General features: G+C 38.2%; 1 protein-coding gene across 6 annotated transcripts in view; it reads right to left on the bottom strand.

Annotated features, from left to right (window-relative positions):
• LOC100466191 (cat eye syndrome critical region protein 2) overlaps positions 1 to 16,373 on the bottom strand; it is a 171,137-nt gene that overhangs the window by 43,178 nt on the left and 111,586 nt on the right. For all 6 annotated transcript variants that reach the window (XM_034644892.1, XM_034644895.1, XM_034644894.1 and 3 more), the window contains exons 3-5: positions 3,981 to 4,164; positions 2,629 to 2,768; positions 1,784 to 1,888 (exon numbers count right to left, since the gene is read on the bottom strand). In XM_034644892.1, coding sequence (XP_034500783.1) covers positions 1,784 to 1,888; positions 2,629 to 2,768; positions 3,981 to 4,164 — 429 coding nt within the window. The remainder of the gene's footprint in view (positions 1 to 1,783; positions 1,889 to 2,628; positions 2,769 to 3,980; positions 4,165 to 16,373) is intronic.

The following is a 16,373-nucleotide window of genomic DNA, read 5'->3' on the forward strand; positions in this document are numbered from 1 at the left end:
GAAAATATTAGGTTTTAAAACAGCTTTTTGGAAATCAAATAGAGGAGTTAAGTGTTAACAGTTAAATACCCCTTCCTCCCTCCCAAACTATAGGGATTCTAATGTCCTCCTCCCTGATCAGGGCTATACTGAAGCTAAGGCATATTTAGTTTAACCTCCTATAAGGTAGCAGTTAAGAACACAAGGCTCTCATGTCGGGCTGCCCCTATCAAGGTGTGCCTCTTACAACGTGGCCTTGGAAAGTTAATAAACTTTTCTGTAAAATTGGCTATAAATAATGCCTACCTCATAAGGATGTTGAAGATTAAATTATAAAATACAAAAGTGTTCAGCACAATAGTGTTAAGTATCCTTGTTGTTTGTATCCCTGAATCATGTGGGTCATTCTCCGTGGACTTTTCTGTTTGTTCTCAACTATCTATAGCAGTACTATTCCATAGAATGAAAATGTCCTGTATTGTCGCTGTCCGACATGGCAGCTATGAGCCACATGTGGCTACTAAGTACTTGAAATGTGGCTGGTATGACTGAGGAACTGAATTTTAAGTTTTATTTAATTAAAAAATATACACATACTGTACTGGATACAGAGCTCTACAGAATAAAATCACCAGTAGAGGGTAGTACAAGTCCACATATACTTAAAATGAGTCTATATTCCCAACCTTAATTGTTAGTACTTAACAGGGAAACAGAGATAGGCATAAAACAGCTTTCTGAATCTATAAGAAGATATAGATTACTAACAAAATCCTGCAACAGATGTCCTGTGTACAGAACATGATTACAGGATATTTCTCACAAAACTGACAGGAGGAAAGCTATACTCTGTAGTCAAATTTCTGGAAAGTAAAGTGGAACACTGATTCTTAAATTAAAAAAAAATCAAATCCTGATTGATTTATTTTAATCTGATTCCTAGAAACCAATACTTCTTAGTAGTTAATAAGCAACAACAAGAAATCTGGCTTACTTCAAGCATTTAGATTTAGCAGTTCTACAATGTAGAGGGTTTGGTTTGTTCTCTGTTACTAGAAATTTTAAGAATATGACCTAACTTCCAGAAAGTATATTTATACAGTTATAGGCCAGATTTTCAAAATTCTTATGTTAAGATTCATGTGGTGGAATTTCCTAAAAGATCATGCATAATGTATAAAATAAAATTTCCCAAATACAACAGAATCTTTTTCCTTGCTAAAGTTAAATATAAAATAAAGAGTATAAAAATGTTCAAGATCTTACCTGTTCCTTATTGTAGGAAATTGTATTCTAAATTCTAAATACAATAAAGCATTATCTGCTACTAAAATCTGCTTACAGGGAAAGAATTAACTCCTAAACTTGTATGTGATATATAATCCTATTAAAATGCTCATTATTAGGGTTAAATCAGAATTAACTTGCTCTACACTCCTATGAAAAAATGTGTGGTACAACCAATTTTAAAAGTTAATTCATATTGAGCACTTTCTGTGGGTCATACACAGTTTTCAGTCCGTTACACTGTCACAATCATTATCCTGTTCAACCTAATCCTTATTATTAGCAGTATCCCTATTGTCCAATAAAAGAATAGGCTTAGAGAGGTAAGTCATGCAGACAGAGCTTCCCTAGTGCACATTCAGTAATTTCATGAGGATTCGGACCCAGGTCTCTATAATCTAAATCCCATATCCTTCCCATGGCACAAGGGAAAATCAGGGATGAAAGAACAAGCGAAATTAAGGTCCCTTCTAAGCATGCAGATTTATGACTGGCACAAACTAACACAATGTCTTACCTCACTATAATCTCCTCCTGTAGTTTTTTCCGTTTTGGGGGTCTTCCTCTTCTTTTTCCTGTTTTCCCAGGAACAGCAGAGACATTTTTTTGTCCTTCACTTTCCCTAAGAAATAGTATATTAAATCAAAATGTTCTGTAATAGAATTGATGTGTTACATATACTTTTTAAATTAGTAACTAGTTTTTCTGGCCATGAGTTCACTAAAAAGGCTTAAATGCAGTGGTCACAGGGCAAGAGCGAGATGACTTCCTGTCTTCCCTTATTAGCATGTGCAACCAAGGAAAACCAACACTTTACAATATTAAAATCTGAGTATGAACTAATACTTCCTTAATAGTTAACAGTGTTCCCAGCAATAATGAAGCCTAAATAAAATAAGACAGCAGCAGCATCCTGGGACACTATGGAAATAAGGTCTCCTCATCAGTTAAGAAGGCTCACATTTTGGGCATTCTTTAAGGTCCTTCTGGTCCTATACTGATGCAGCGGATCATTAATTCTATTAGAAAAACAGAGTCCTCAAGAACTGATTACAAAAGGACAACTGCTGCCATGAGTGACTGCACTACTGGTGACTTGTAGAAAGCGGCCCGTAAGGGCAGAAGGACTCCTTGGACACCTCAAATCAAGCACCTCATCTCCAAACAACAGGATCTTTCACCACTCTGATAGCAGAGGCTGTGTTATGAATTCTTTTTTATTTTTGTATGAAATAACTCCTTGCCAACTCCTGACAGGCATGCTGTTATATCTAATTCCTTCATAAGAAAAAAATTTGTGCTGCAAAATTCTGATGTATTTTTGTACAGTAGCTATCACAACGCTGACCTCGAAGATTATACCTGCTCAAGGAGAGTTCTCCATTGGATTTTCCTTGCACCGGGTCCTCCTTATACATTCGTGTTCCATAGAAATACCAATAGAGTGCCCCAGAATTGTCTTCGCCCAAGGGTTCCACGCGGAGACTGTCTGCATCCAAACCCTTGGTAGAAGTATAGGGAAAAGAGGTTTGGGGAAATAGGAAACAAAAGAAAACAGGAGAAAACCAAAGAAGATTCAAAATTTATAGTCATATATACCTCATATTTTAAAATGCCTAAGCATTTTATGCAGTGTTCAATCAGGGCATATGGAACAGAGAGAGAACGGGAAACAGAGAGAGATGGTACCTTCTTTGAAGAGCAGGATATGGAAATATTTCAAATACTTCCCATCCCCAACACTGCCCACGTTTTACCAACAAAACAAAACAAAAAACAAAGAGGAGTTTTGACGAACATATTATATATCTGGTTTGGATTTATGTGTACATCCACAAAAGGAAGGACAATTACAACAGCAGAATCCAATGCTGTTAAAAGCTTGGTCCCACGTGAGCCTCTATTGTAGCTCCATCGTAACCTACAGTAACCTCTTATTCTAGCTGAGATCCAGCAATACGTCTCCCAATTTATCCCAGGGTCTGACCTATTTTGGCCTTCCCACTGCTATTCAAGAACTTGAGTTCTCAACAAAGACTGTGCTTAAATTGCACAATGATTTTATACCGTGTCCATGAGAGGGCTGAACTGAGAAGTCATCAACACATTGAATCATTTCTGACTGAACAGCATTAGACACTGACCTCCCTATGAGTGAAAAGCAACAGCCCACATCCTCCCTCTGAGACAGACTTCTAAAACAGAGAACAGCAGAATAAGGGGGAAGATAATCTACACCTTCCTTCTCCAACACATTTTTTGTAACGTATTACGTCTATGTATGGATCTGTGTGGTAGGGGTGAACCCCACTCGCATATCAGTTAAAGTCCTCGCAGTTTTCAATAAATATTTCAGTTATGCTAAATCAAATTTTAGACCTCAGGAAATAAAATCCAGTGGCTAATTTAGTTGCAATTTTGGCTGATGACATAGAGAATAAATAGGTGCCTCTGACTGTTCCTTTGTCAGCTGGAACTTAGCCATGTAAAGGAAGACAAAACCAAACTAGAAATTGAACCAAAATAACAAATAGTCATCTGTCTAAATGTATGGCTTGGATTCCTTTGGCTACAGTGGTCACTGTATACATTTTTATTGTCAATTAACTCTGCCTTTTCTTAATATCTTCAGATTTTATACTATGATTGCTGGGGTTTTTTTTGTTTTTTTGTTTGTTTTTTTGCTCTAGGAAAAGGGCTTGCTGGTTAAGCACCTTGAGAAGATCGAAGACATCATCTGCATCTAGCCGATAATCACAGAGGCGGTGCAGGATTTCCACACGAGTGCGAAGGGGCAGGTCTTGGAAACTGGCTTCTCTCAGAGGGTTGGGCTTCCCTTCTTCAAGCTCCCAGCGGTAGTTGATGATGTCCTCCAGGTAGCTGTGGAATGTCTGAGGCCTAACCAAATGGCCCCAAACACAAAAATACATTAATATAAAATACAAAAGATGAGTGTGAAAAGGGGAGAGAACTGATGGTCTGACAGCTGACAAATCTTAAACAGAAAGTAGGAAATAAAAAGCAGTAACAGAAAGGGTCTGAAGGGCCCTACTGAACGTTCATGTTATTATTCCACCTATATGGACCGAATATTGTCAAATTCCAAAGAAGATAAATATGTTAAGAGGGTTTCTCACAGAATAGATTGCTTTACTTTAAACCACAAACAGCATATTCTGGTGAACAGATAAAAGTTTTAGTAACCAATGGTACAGATTGTAAAACGGAGGCAAGTCTTACCTTGGCTCATACAACTGAAAAGACTACAGAGTTTGAATGGATAGCAGTTCAAAATTAGGTCCACAACTGAGATGGCAAATAAAAAAAGAAACTCAATGTTTGCCTAGCCTAATTATTTATATTCCAGGTTAAAAATTAAAGGTCAAAAAAAGTTGTCTAGATTACAAGCAGCTACTACAATATGCAATTATAATTTTATATTGTTAACATAAACTTTAAGGCTTGTTGAAAAATACTGTATTCTAAATTTTGAAGATTAATTTCTTCTATAGGAAACATTGAAGACAGTTTGATGGCAACTTAAAGTTTCCCTTATTAGTCTGACTGGCAATTCTATAACTTCATTTTGATTAGTACCCAAATGTGCCTTGTATGTAATAAAATAAAGAGCTATTTAGTTGTTAGATCGTTTTTCTCTCTCTCAACTATTTTTTAAAAAGATTTTATTTATTTATTTGAGACAGTGAGCAAGTAAGAGAATTTCATCTCATGCTCAGCATGAGCAGGGGGAGGAACAGGGGGAGAGGGAGAAGAAAACTCGTCCCACTGAGCAGGAAGCCCAATGCAGGGCTTGATCCCTGGACTCCCAGAGAGATGACTGAGCAGAAAGCAGACGCTTAACTGACTGAGCCACTCCGGCACCCCCCGGCCAACTATTAATGAATCTGGGTACAATTTCACCTATTGTATGATTTAAATTTTCTTTCTCACTAAGCAAGGAGCTCTAAAGAAGTCAATGTAATTTTTAAAAGAGGCATGTACCATGTTGACCGACAGTCTGGGGTAGTTATATTTGTAGAAAAAGTCAGAGGAAATATTCATGGGGAAAAAATCAAAAGGGCCTTATGCAAATAAGAAATTAAACATTTTGATTTATGATTTATGATTTTCAAAGAGAGAAGAAACTATTTCCTTAGTATTGATATATAACTGGGGAAAATGTGAACATGTTAGCTTATCAAAATGCAGCATAACACCTCTGACTATCAAGGCTCTCACAAATCTGATTTGACTGCAACATTCACATTCCAAGCATGAGCACTGGCATATGAACACCTGGCTTGAACCTCAGTGGGTCTGGACTGGCTTCCTCTCTCCACTCATGTGAAGCCAGTGGTGCCCCTTCAGGAGGGAGAAGCTGGGGTTCAAACTGGCGGTAAAAAGCAGATAGTGCGGCAATAGTGAATTTGAAACTAAAATGGGGTGTATTTTTAAAATTGCTTTTTAGTAGCAAGGAGTATGGAGAGAATCGCTCTTTGGTAATAAATCTCTTTACCACATGCTTTCTATACTTTCAAATGTACACCAAATACCCAAAATAACAAGGCATGTTTTTCCTGCAATAAAATAAAATATGGAATCTATGATGTTGAGATAATTTTCAGAAAAGCAGCTTCGCTGGGGGATGTGGCAGGAGACAGGCTGGGCCAGGCAAGGGACAGGAGAAGTTCTAATTCCAGTGTGAGGCAAAGGAAGCACCAGCATACCAGTCCTGCAAACACTGAATGTGTATAAACACTGTTGTTCTTTGTGCTCACAATCTGTCTGAAAGCCTCTGCTTGACTCAAAGAAGTGCATGTTTGAGATTCCTTTCCAATAGCCCTATTATCCTACTCAGTTTCAATTACATTGCTTTTGCTAAAGGTTTTCTTAAGACATCTCCATACCACCTTACCAAGAGATACTTGAGGGGTTAGAATTCAAGATAATTCATTTTCCTTGTATAGAGATAAACCTCCTCATATAAATCTATATCCTTTTCTTTAAACAGTGGAAATCCAAAGGGGGAAAAAAACTTCAAGAGCATTTGAAACAAAAAGGCTGTAGGAAGCCAAAAATCAGGCTAACACCTACTCGGTTCTTAATCTTCTATATGACATAAAGCTCTTTAAGAATCTGATTAAGACCATATACTCTCTCACTCTGAAAAATGAGCACACACAATCTTGTGTGCACTTTCAGATCCTGCTATTCAAAAGGCGCAAGGGGCAGTATGCTGCCGAAGACTGCTGAAACATTCCTGACTTACCTTACAGCTCAGTCAATTCTCTCTTAAGGACTTAAATACGTCGTATGTTTCTGAAATTATTCTGAATTATAATGAAATGTCTCAACAGAATATGGTTAACAGAAAGATCAAACTAACCAAAGGCTCTGAACACATCCAGTTTCACTTCGTTTCTTGTCTGAAAAAGTCCCAAATGCTCTTAAATACCATACTTTTCCTTATCAAAACTTGTGCATGAAAGAATGAGAGGGAGAGAGAAAGCAAGAATATGTGATTATCACCTTTCCAAACACCCAAAGTTAACTATTTCTTAGAACCCACGCAATATGCTTCAGAGAATACATGCTTCCGTTGACGTTGACATGGATGGCATGACCTCAGTAAAGTACGTTAACACAAGTCTCAGCTCGCTTGAGCTGGCAGAATTCTTGACGATGCAACCTGTATTAATTGATCTGCAACCTATTCTAAATGATCACAGATGAAAAGAGGACTCTTGAATTCTTTGAGGCATGTGTTGGTTCTCTGAGACATGAAAGGGTATCCACAGTCTACTTGCAGGGGAACAATTTAGACATGTCATCATGGAGACCTAAATGACAAAACTTCATTCCTTTCTTTGGCCACAACTATTTGTGAAGCAGATGAAACACGTGTGAACAGTTAGGCCACATGAATACATGAGCACTGGAGTGAGAGAAAAATTGTGGTCCCACGTGAAGCAAAAAGTAAAAGGCTCTATAAGAATATCTGATAAAGCGTTTTTCTTAAAGATCATAAAAAGACCCAGAACAAAAAAATTTAAATAACATCTCTTCTCTAGGGCCATATAGTGGCTGCTGTACCCCACATATCCAAAAATCAATCTGACAGCCAGGATCAGTTAAAAATCAGGGTAGGGGCCCCTGGGTGACTCAGTCATTAAGCGTCTGCCTTCAGCACAGGGTGTGATCCCAGTGTTCTGGGATCGAGCCCCACATCAGGCTCCTTCCTAGGAGCCTGCTTCTTCCTCTCCCACTCCCCCTGCTTGTGTTCCCTCTCTTGCTGGCTGTCTCTGTCAGATAAATAAATAAAATCTTTAAAAAAAAAATCAGGGTAATTTTATATTAAAGGAAAACAGGACTAAAATACAAAACATATCTTTTAGCAGAGAAACATGTATATAACACAGATTTTATAGATGTTTATGAATGCTTATTTTGGGTAATAGAAAAGTACTAAAAGTCAACTGGAAATCAATATGCAATCATCCTTAAAGAGGATGATTCAAAAAAATACTTTTTTGAATGGAAGTCACTTGGAACCCTAAATACAACTGGTATTAACTGGGAAAACTGAAGTGAGGTATAAGATGTGAAAAGGTACAAGAAGAATTCTGAATAGTTGGGGCGCCTGTGTGGCTCTGTTGGTTGAGCAGCCAACTCCTGATTTCGGCTAAGGTCATGATCTCAGGGTTGTGAGATTGAGCCCTGCGTGGGGCTCAGTGCTCAGCGGGGAGTCTGTTGGAGATTCTCTCCCTTTCCCTTTGACCCTCCCCTGCTCGTGCACGCATGTTCTATCTCAAGTAAATATATCTTTTAAAAAATCTGAATAGCTTCTGATAATTTAAGGATGCACACTGCTAGCTCTAGAGCGACTAAAATACACATAAACAGAAAACCAACAGAAGAAATAAAGTACTAACAAAAATAATGCAAAAAGGGGGCGCCTGGGTGGCACAGCAGTTAAGCGTCTGCATTCGGCTCAGGGTGTGATCCCGGCGTTATGGGATCGAGCCCCACATCAGGCTCCTCCGCTATGAGCCTGCTTCTTCCTTCTCCCACTCCCCCTGCTTGTGTTCCCTCTCTCGCTGGCTGTCTCTATCTCTGTCGAATAAATAAATAAAATCTTTAAAAAAAATGCATAAAGAAAGCACTTAAGGGCCAAAAGAGGAACAAAAATCAGAAAGATAAAAGAAAATATGCTCAACATCATCAGTCATTTGAAAACACAAACCAAACCCACAATGAGATATCACCTCACACCCACAAAGACAGGGAAAATTAAAAGACAGATAATAATAAGACTAGGATGTGGAGAAACTGGAACTCCCACATACACTGCTAGTGGGAATGTGAAATGGTGCAGCCACTTTGGAAAAGTACGGTATGTTACTCAAAAAATTAAACACAGAATCACTATATAACTCAACCGTTCCACTTCTAGGTATACACTTAAGAGAAATGAAAATATACATCCACACAAAAATATGTACGCAAATGTGCATACATAGCAGCATAATTTACAATAGCCAAAAAGCTTAAACAATGTAAATGTCCAAGAACTGACGGATAAATAAAATCAAAACAGGAGAATATTTTTCAGCCATAAAAAGGAATGAAGTAGTTGACTGCTGCTACAACACAGAGAGCCTTGAAAACATACTAAGTCAAAGAAGCCAGACACAAAAAGGCAAACCTTGTATGATTACCCTCATGACAGATACCTAAAACAGGAAAAAATATAGTTAGCAAATTAGTGGTTGCCTAGTATTAGAGGTTGGAGGAGATGGGGAGTGACAACCAACAGGTTTTAGGTGTCTTCTGGGAGTGATAAAAATGCTCTGGAATTAGATAGTGGTAATGATTATACGGTTTTATGAATATACTAAAAACCAATGAATTGGACACTTAAAAAAAAAAAAAAGCCCAGAGGAATAAGTGGAAAACCAATCTTACCAACAACTGCATTAAATGTAAAAGGATTAAACATCCCAAATAAAAGGCAGAAATTATCAGACTGAGTGAAAAAGCCCAAGACCAACGATAGGATATCATCTATAAGATACAATTTAAATATAAAAATAAAAACAACAGAAGGATAGAAAATTAGGCAGAATGATAGGTAGTAGGCAGAATGAACAATAACAAAGTAGTTCGAAGAAGACAAAAGGCCAATTCACCAGGAATACATAACAAGGCTACATGTATGTATCTAACAACAGAACCTCCAAATTCACAGAACAAAAAATGACAGAAGTAAAGGGAGAAACAGACAAATCCACAATTATAGGCAGGTATTTTTAACATCTTTCTAATTAATATACCAAGTAGACAAAAGAACCACTGAGGACATAGATCTCAAAAATACCACAAGTGACATAACTGACATTTATAGACTAGTATATACAAAAACTACAGTATATTCTTTTCAAGTGCGTATGAAATGTTCACTATGACAAACCACAGGCTGGGACACAGAAGCCTCAATAATCTTAAAAGATTGAAATCTCATAGATTAGATTATCTGAACACATGGAAATTAGAAATCAAAACACTAAGATATCCAGAAATTAAATAACACACTTTTATAACCCAAGGATCATAGAAGAAATATAAAGAAGAACATGTTTCAAATGATAATGAAACTACAGTATGTCAAAATATGTGGGATGCAGCCAAGCACTGCTTAGAAGGAAAGTTATAGCATTAACCACCTGAACTGAAAGGGCAAAAAGTCTCAAAAACAGTACTGTGACTGAAGAAAAAGAAGAGCAATCTATAAAGCCAAAGTAAATAGGAGAAATAAAAATAAGAAATCAATAAAGTGGAAAACAAGCAAACAGTAGGTCAAGTAAAAAGCTGGTTCCTTAATAAATGTTTGAAAAGCTGATAAACCCACAGAAAGAATAAAGAGGGAGACAGAAACAACAAATTATAATATCAAGAATGAAAAGCAAAGCTATCACTGCAAATCACACACATTAAAAGGATAAGAGAGGGGCGCCTGGGTGGCACAGCGGTTAAGCGTCTGCCTTCGGCTCAGGGCGTGATCCCGGCGTTATGGGATCGAGCCCCACATCAGGCTCCTCCGCTATGAGCCTGCTTCTTCCTCTCCCACTCCCCCTTCTTGTGTTCCCTCTCTCACTGGCTGTCTCTATCTCTGTCAAATAAATAAATAAAATCTTTAAAAAAAAAATAAAAAAATAAAAGGATAAGAGAATATTATGAACAGCATTACAGAAATAAATTTTACAACTTAGATAACATAGACAAATTCTTTGAAAAATGCCAAATAACTTACAAAAAAGGACTTAAGAAATAGAACACCTGGACAGACTTCATCTATTAAAGAAAGTGAATCAATAATAATCAAAAGCTGGCACAAAGAAAACTACAAACCCAAAGATTTTCAGTGGTCAGTTCTTCCAAATATTCAAGGAAATATTCTTCTTTTGTTTTATTTTTATTTTATTTGTCAGAGAGAGAGAGTGAGACAGAGAGAGAGAGAGCACAAACGGGGAGCAGCAGGTAGAAAGATACAGGACTCAATCCCAGAATCCTAGTAACATGACCTGAGCCAAAGGCAGATGCTTAACTGACTGAGCCACCCAGGCGTCCCTCAAGGAAACATCTGAAAGAAATCACACAAACTCTTTCAAAAAACAGGAGAGAACACTTGTCAATCCTTGCATCAAAATCTGACAAAGATATACAGAAAATAAAACTAGACCATTATTCCTATGAACATAAATGCAAAAATCCTCAACAAATTATCAGCAAATCACATTCAGCAATATGCAAAGGAGACAACATTTCATATTTACTAGTGAAAGACTGAACACTTTCCCCCTATAGTTAAAAGAATATATACTGAGGGGTCCATGGGTAGCTCAGTTGGTCAGGCGTCTGCCTTCAGCTCAGATCACATGACTCCGTGGTCCTGGGATTGAGCCCCATCTCGGGCTCCCTGCTCAGCAAGGGAGTGGCTTCTCCCTCTCTCTCTGCTTCTCCCTCAGCTTGTGCTCTGTCACTCACTGTCTCAAATAAATAAATAAAATCTTAAAAACAAGATTTTATTTATTTATTTGAGAGAGAGAGCACAAGAACAGGGTGAGGGGCAGAGGGAGAAGCGGACTCCCTGCTCAGCAGGGAGCCTGATGCGGGGCTCGATCCCAGCACTCCAGGATCATGACCTGAGCTAAAGGCAGAAATTTTTTTTTTTAAAGATTTTATTTATTTATTTATTTATTTGACAGAGATAGAGACAGCCAGCAAGAGAGGGAACACAGCAGGGGAGTGGGAAAGGAAGAAGAAGGCTCACAGCAGAGGAGCCTGACGTGGGGCTCGATCCCATAACGCCGGGATCACGCCTTGAGCCGAAGGCAGACGCTCAACCGCTATGCCACCCAGGCGCCCCTGAAGGCAGATACTTAACCAACTGAGCCACCCAGGTGCCCCAATAAATAAAATCTTAAAAAAAAAAAAAAGAATATATATTGAGTCTTAGCAAGTAGAGTAAGACAAAAGAGGAAGTATAAGGGACATAGAATGGAGTGGAGGAAGCAAAGCTGTTTTTAACTGTAGAGTACATAAAAAATCATCAAGAATCTACAACAAAACCAGTAATACTAAAAAGTGAATTCAGGAAGATTATAAAAATATGGTCAAGACACCTGGGTGATCAGTAGGTCAGGTGTCCAACTCTTGGTTTCGGCCCAGGTCATGATCTCATGGGTGGTGATGAGCACCTGGGTGGCTCAGGGGGTTAAGCATCTGCTTCCAGCTCAGGTCATGATCCCAGGGTTCTGGGACTGAGTCCCTTCTCAGGCTCCCTGCTCAGCAGGAGTCTGCTTCTCCCTGTCCCTCTGCCCCTCCTCCCTGCTTGTGCTCTTTCTCTTTGTCTCAAATAAATAAATAAAATCTTTAAAAAAAAATAATTATCTCATGGGTGGTGAGATTGAGCCCTACAGTAGGCTCCATGATCAGGAGGGAGTATGTTTGAGATTCTCGCCCTCTGCCCCTCCCCCCACTCTCTCTCTAAAATAAATAAGTAAATCTTATAAAAACATGGTCGATATACAAAATCAACAGCATTTTATATATACTAGGGGAAAATAGTTAGGAAATAAAAATTTGGGAGGCACTGGGTGGCTCAGTTGGTTAACTGACCAACTATTTGTTTTGGCTCAGGTCACAATCTCATGGGTGGATACATGAATGCCAAATTGGGCTCTGAACTAAGTGCACAGTATGCTTTAAAAGTTTCTCTCCCTTTGCCGCTCCCAGCTCATGCACCACGCACATGGGTGCAGAGGCACGCTCTCTCTCAATTAATAAACACATAAATAAAAATCGTAAAGTAATTCTACTTACAGTATCATCAAAAATATCAACTAGTTAGAAGCAAATGGAAACATGTCCAATATTTTCACAGTGAAAACACCAAAATATTATTGAAATTAAAGAAGATAAACAAATGGTGAAACCTATATATCACGTTTAAGGATAGGGAAATCCAACACTGCTCAAAATTTTTGTCAACAGTCCCAGCAGGATGCTTCTTTCCCCTCCCTCCCAAATATTGTTTTAAAATTTACATGGAAATGCAACAAACTCAGAACAATAAAAACAATGAAAAAAAACACCCCTGCCCAAAGATGGAAAACTTACAATCTGGTATTTGTGTAAATATAAGACATACAGATCAATGGAATACCGGAGAGTCCAGAAATGTACTGAATATATATGATATTCATAAGGGGGAAAAAAGAACATTGACTTTCTACTTCACACCCAATACAAATACTAATTCAAAACACATCATAATGCCAACTGCAAAAGTCTAAAACCAAAAGAACACCTAGAAGAAAAATTTTCTTGACATTAAGGTAGGTCCTGATTTCTTACATAGGAAACAAAAAGTATAAAACATATTAGAAAAAACTGGTAAGTTGGACTTCAACAAAATAAAAACTTTTCATTTCTCAAAATACACTGAAAAACAAATGTAAAGGCAAGCTACACACCAGGAGAAAATATTTATAACTCATATATCTAGTCATCAGGGAAGTGCAAATTAAAACCACAATGAGTTACCACATTATACACGCTAGACTCAGTAAAATTAAAAGCTGGTTAAAATTAAAAACAACAAATGTTGGTAAAGATATGGAGCAACGGGACTGTTCAATATGCTGTTAGTGGGGATATAAATGCTTCACAACAGTTAGAAAATAGTCTGGCAGTTTCTTAACTATGCTCTTATAATATGACCCTGCAATTCCCAAGAAAAATGAAAACATATGCCCACAAAAACGTTTGTATGCAAATGTTCATAGCTGCTTTACGCATCACAGACGCAAACTGGAAGCAACATACAAGTCCATCAACTAGTGGACAGATAAACAAACTGTGATATATTTTCCCAGTGGAATACAATTTAGACTCCCTCTCCCAGAAAGGGAACAAACTACTGATACAAACAGCAGTATCAATGAATATCACACAGACATTATGCTGACAAAAAGAAACCGGATGCAAGAGTACATACTGTATGACCCAACTCATAAAATTTTAGAATAAGGTAAAACTTAATCTACAGTGATAAAAATCAGATCAGTGATTGCCTGGGGTGCAATCTGGAGGGGTGGGGATAGAGTTAATGGCAAAGGTCACCTTCTGCAGAAATGGAAATGTCCTATTATCTTGAAAAGGATGGTGACAACATGGTATATTCATTTGTCCAACAAAAGCCTGTACACTTGAATTGTGTGAATTTTACTGTATCTAAATTATATCTTAATAAAGATGAGTTTAAATGGACTTGTTTCACAGAAGTATTGTAATTTCCAAAAAGATAAATAATATTTCTATAGAGGGCAGATGGGATCCCCAAATACTAAATGTTTAAGAGTCTTTAGAGAATCTATTATAGAATGTTAAGTACATAATTAATGCTGCAAAGTAAAATTTATGATTGTTACTAGTTTCTGCTTTGAGTGGAAGCCACAAGAAAGCGAAATAAAGACCACACTGAAGCACAAATTAGTCTAGGTAATCAAAAAAGCACTCTACTAAAAGTGATAAAAGAAAAAAAAACCTTTTGGTGTCAAATATTATCATAATGAGCATTTAATGGAGGATATTTTTATAGGGCTTAAACCATTGCTCAAGACACTGTTTGATGCAATCCTATCTTCACTTCGACAGCTAAGAGCAAACCAGAAGTTCCTGATTTCCAATCCCATGCTCAATTAGGTTAGTTTACTTCTCAAAGAAGAAAAAGAAGGCTGCTGAGAACCAGCTGATGAATCACTTTAAATGCCCACAGTATTTTTACTGATACAGGCTCATAAAACCAACGGGCGAGAATTGCAATTCCAGGGAGAATAACAGGAGGAAAAGTATGGAGTGTTTCGACAGCCATAAAAAGTATGTTACCAACACAAAGTCTGTTACTCTCCTTTTAAGTTTTTTATACTGATGGGGGTAAATCAGCAAAGAAACTGTAAGGACAAAACAAAATAAACAAGAACCCATGGGTCTGCCATCAAGCTTAAGAAATAGAAAATTAGCCGTTCCTTAGATTAGTGGAACTTCAAGGAGGGTCCTGGACCAGTACATTAGCATCATCTAGAACCTGTATTGTATGCAAATTCTCAGCCCCATCCCAACCTACTGAATTAGATTGGGGGGGGGGTCAGCAATCTGTCTTTTAACGAGCCATCTGATTGATTCTGATATTCCCTAAGGTTTGAGAATCACTACTTCTCTAGCTACAGTAGTCTCCCTTCCTACCAGGTAGAATCATTTTCCTGAACTGTGTTACTCACTGCCTTGATTTTCTTTCTCTTTCTTTATGAGAGAGAGAGTGAGAGAGCTAGCATGAGCAGGGGGAAGGGGCAGAGGGAGAGGGAAAGCAGACTCCCTGCTGAACACAGAGCCCCTGACACAGGGCTGGATCGTAGGACCCTGGGATCATGACCTGAGCCGAAACCAAGAGTTGGCTGCTTAACCCACTAAGCCACCCAGGCAACCCCCCTTGATTTTCTTTATGAGGTAACCACGTATATTTATCCTCATTTAGTTTCCTTGTTTTACATTTGTAGAAACATAATCACTGGTCCATATGCTTCTGTGAATTGCTTTATTTGCTCAACATTTTTTTCTGGCTTGATTTACCCATGGTTATGTGTATAGCTGTGATATGGCTGACCTTCAGCTCCTAGAGGCCACTGCAGTCCCTAGCCAAGTGAGCTGTCCCAATGTGGTTGCTTACTTCATCAAAGCAACTCGACAGCATCTGATAGCGAGAAGGAGTCCTGTAAGGTATAAAAGAATCAGGGGAGTATCATCCCATCAGTGTTCCCAAATTCTATTGGTTAGGAGCAGATCCTACCCACACTCAAAGGGAAGGGATCACACAAAGGCACAGAGGATCCCACAGAATTCCAGTCCAACTGCCGCCATCTAGTACCCATTCAGATGCAGCAGTTCTGTCTTTATTTGTGGTTTCACATTTCACAGCTTCAGTTACCAGAGGTCCAAGCAGATGGCCCCCTTCTGACTTATCAACAGCAGCCTAATGCTTCATCACTCACCTCATGTCATCATGTAGGCAATTTATCATCACACATCACCATCATAAGAAAGGTGCGCACAGAACAGTAAGACATTTTGAGAGCGCGAGCATCATGGGCGTGTGAATATTCACATAACTTTTATCAGAGCAGACTGTTATAACTGCTCTATTTTATTGTTGTCAGTCTCTTACTACGTTTATTTTTAAGTATTTAAATTTCAGTTTTTACTGTGCCTAATTTATAAATTAAACTTTATCATATACATGGTTCAATACATTCAATACTATCAACAGTTTCAGGGATCCACTGGGGGTCCTGGAACATACTCCCTGCAGGTGAGGAAGGAGGACATGACTCAGGCACAACAAATTCCTAAACAATACAAATAACATCAAGCCAAACCAAAGACTTGCTACCCGCCGAGCTACCCAGAAAATGCTTAGACATATGTGAGAGCAAATATCACAACAGCGTAACAGAACATGTGTGGAAGTAAGAGTCCGATGACTTAGATAC

This window comes from Ailuropoda melanoleuca, chromosome 16 (genome assembly GCF_002007445.2).
Source record: "Ailuropoda melanoleuca isolate Jingjing chromosome 16, ASM200744v2, whole genome shotgun sequence".
Classification (NCBI taxonomy): Eukaryota; Metazoa; Chordata; class Mammalia; order Carnivora; family Ursidae; genus Ailuropoda; species Ailuropoda melanoleuca.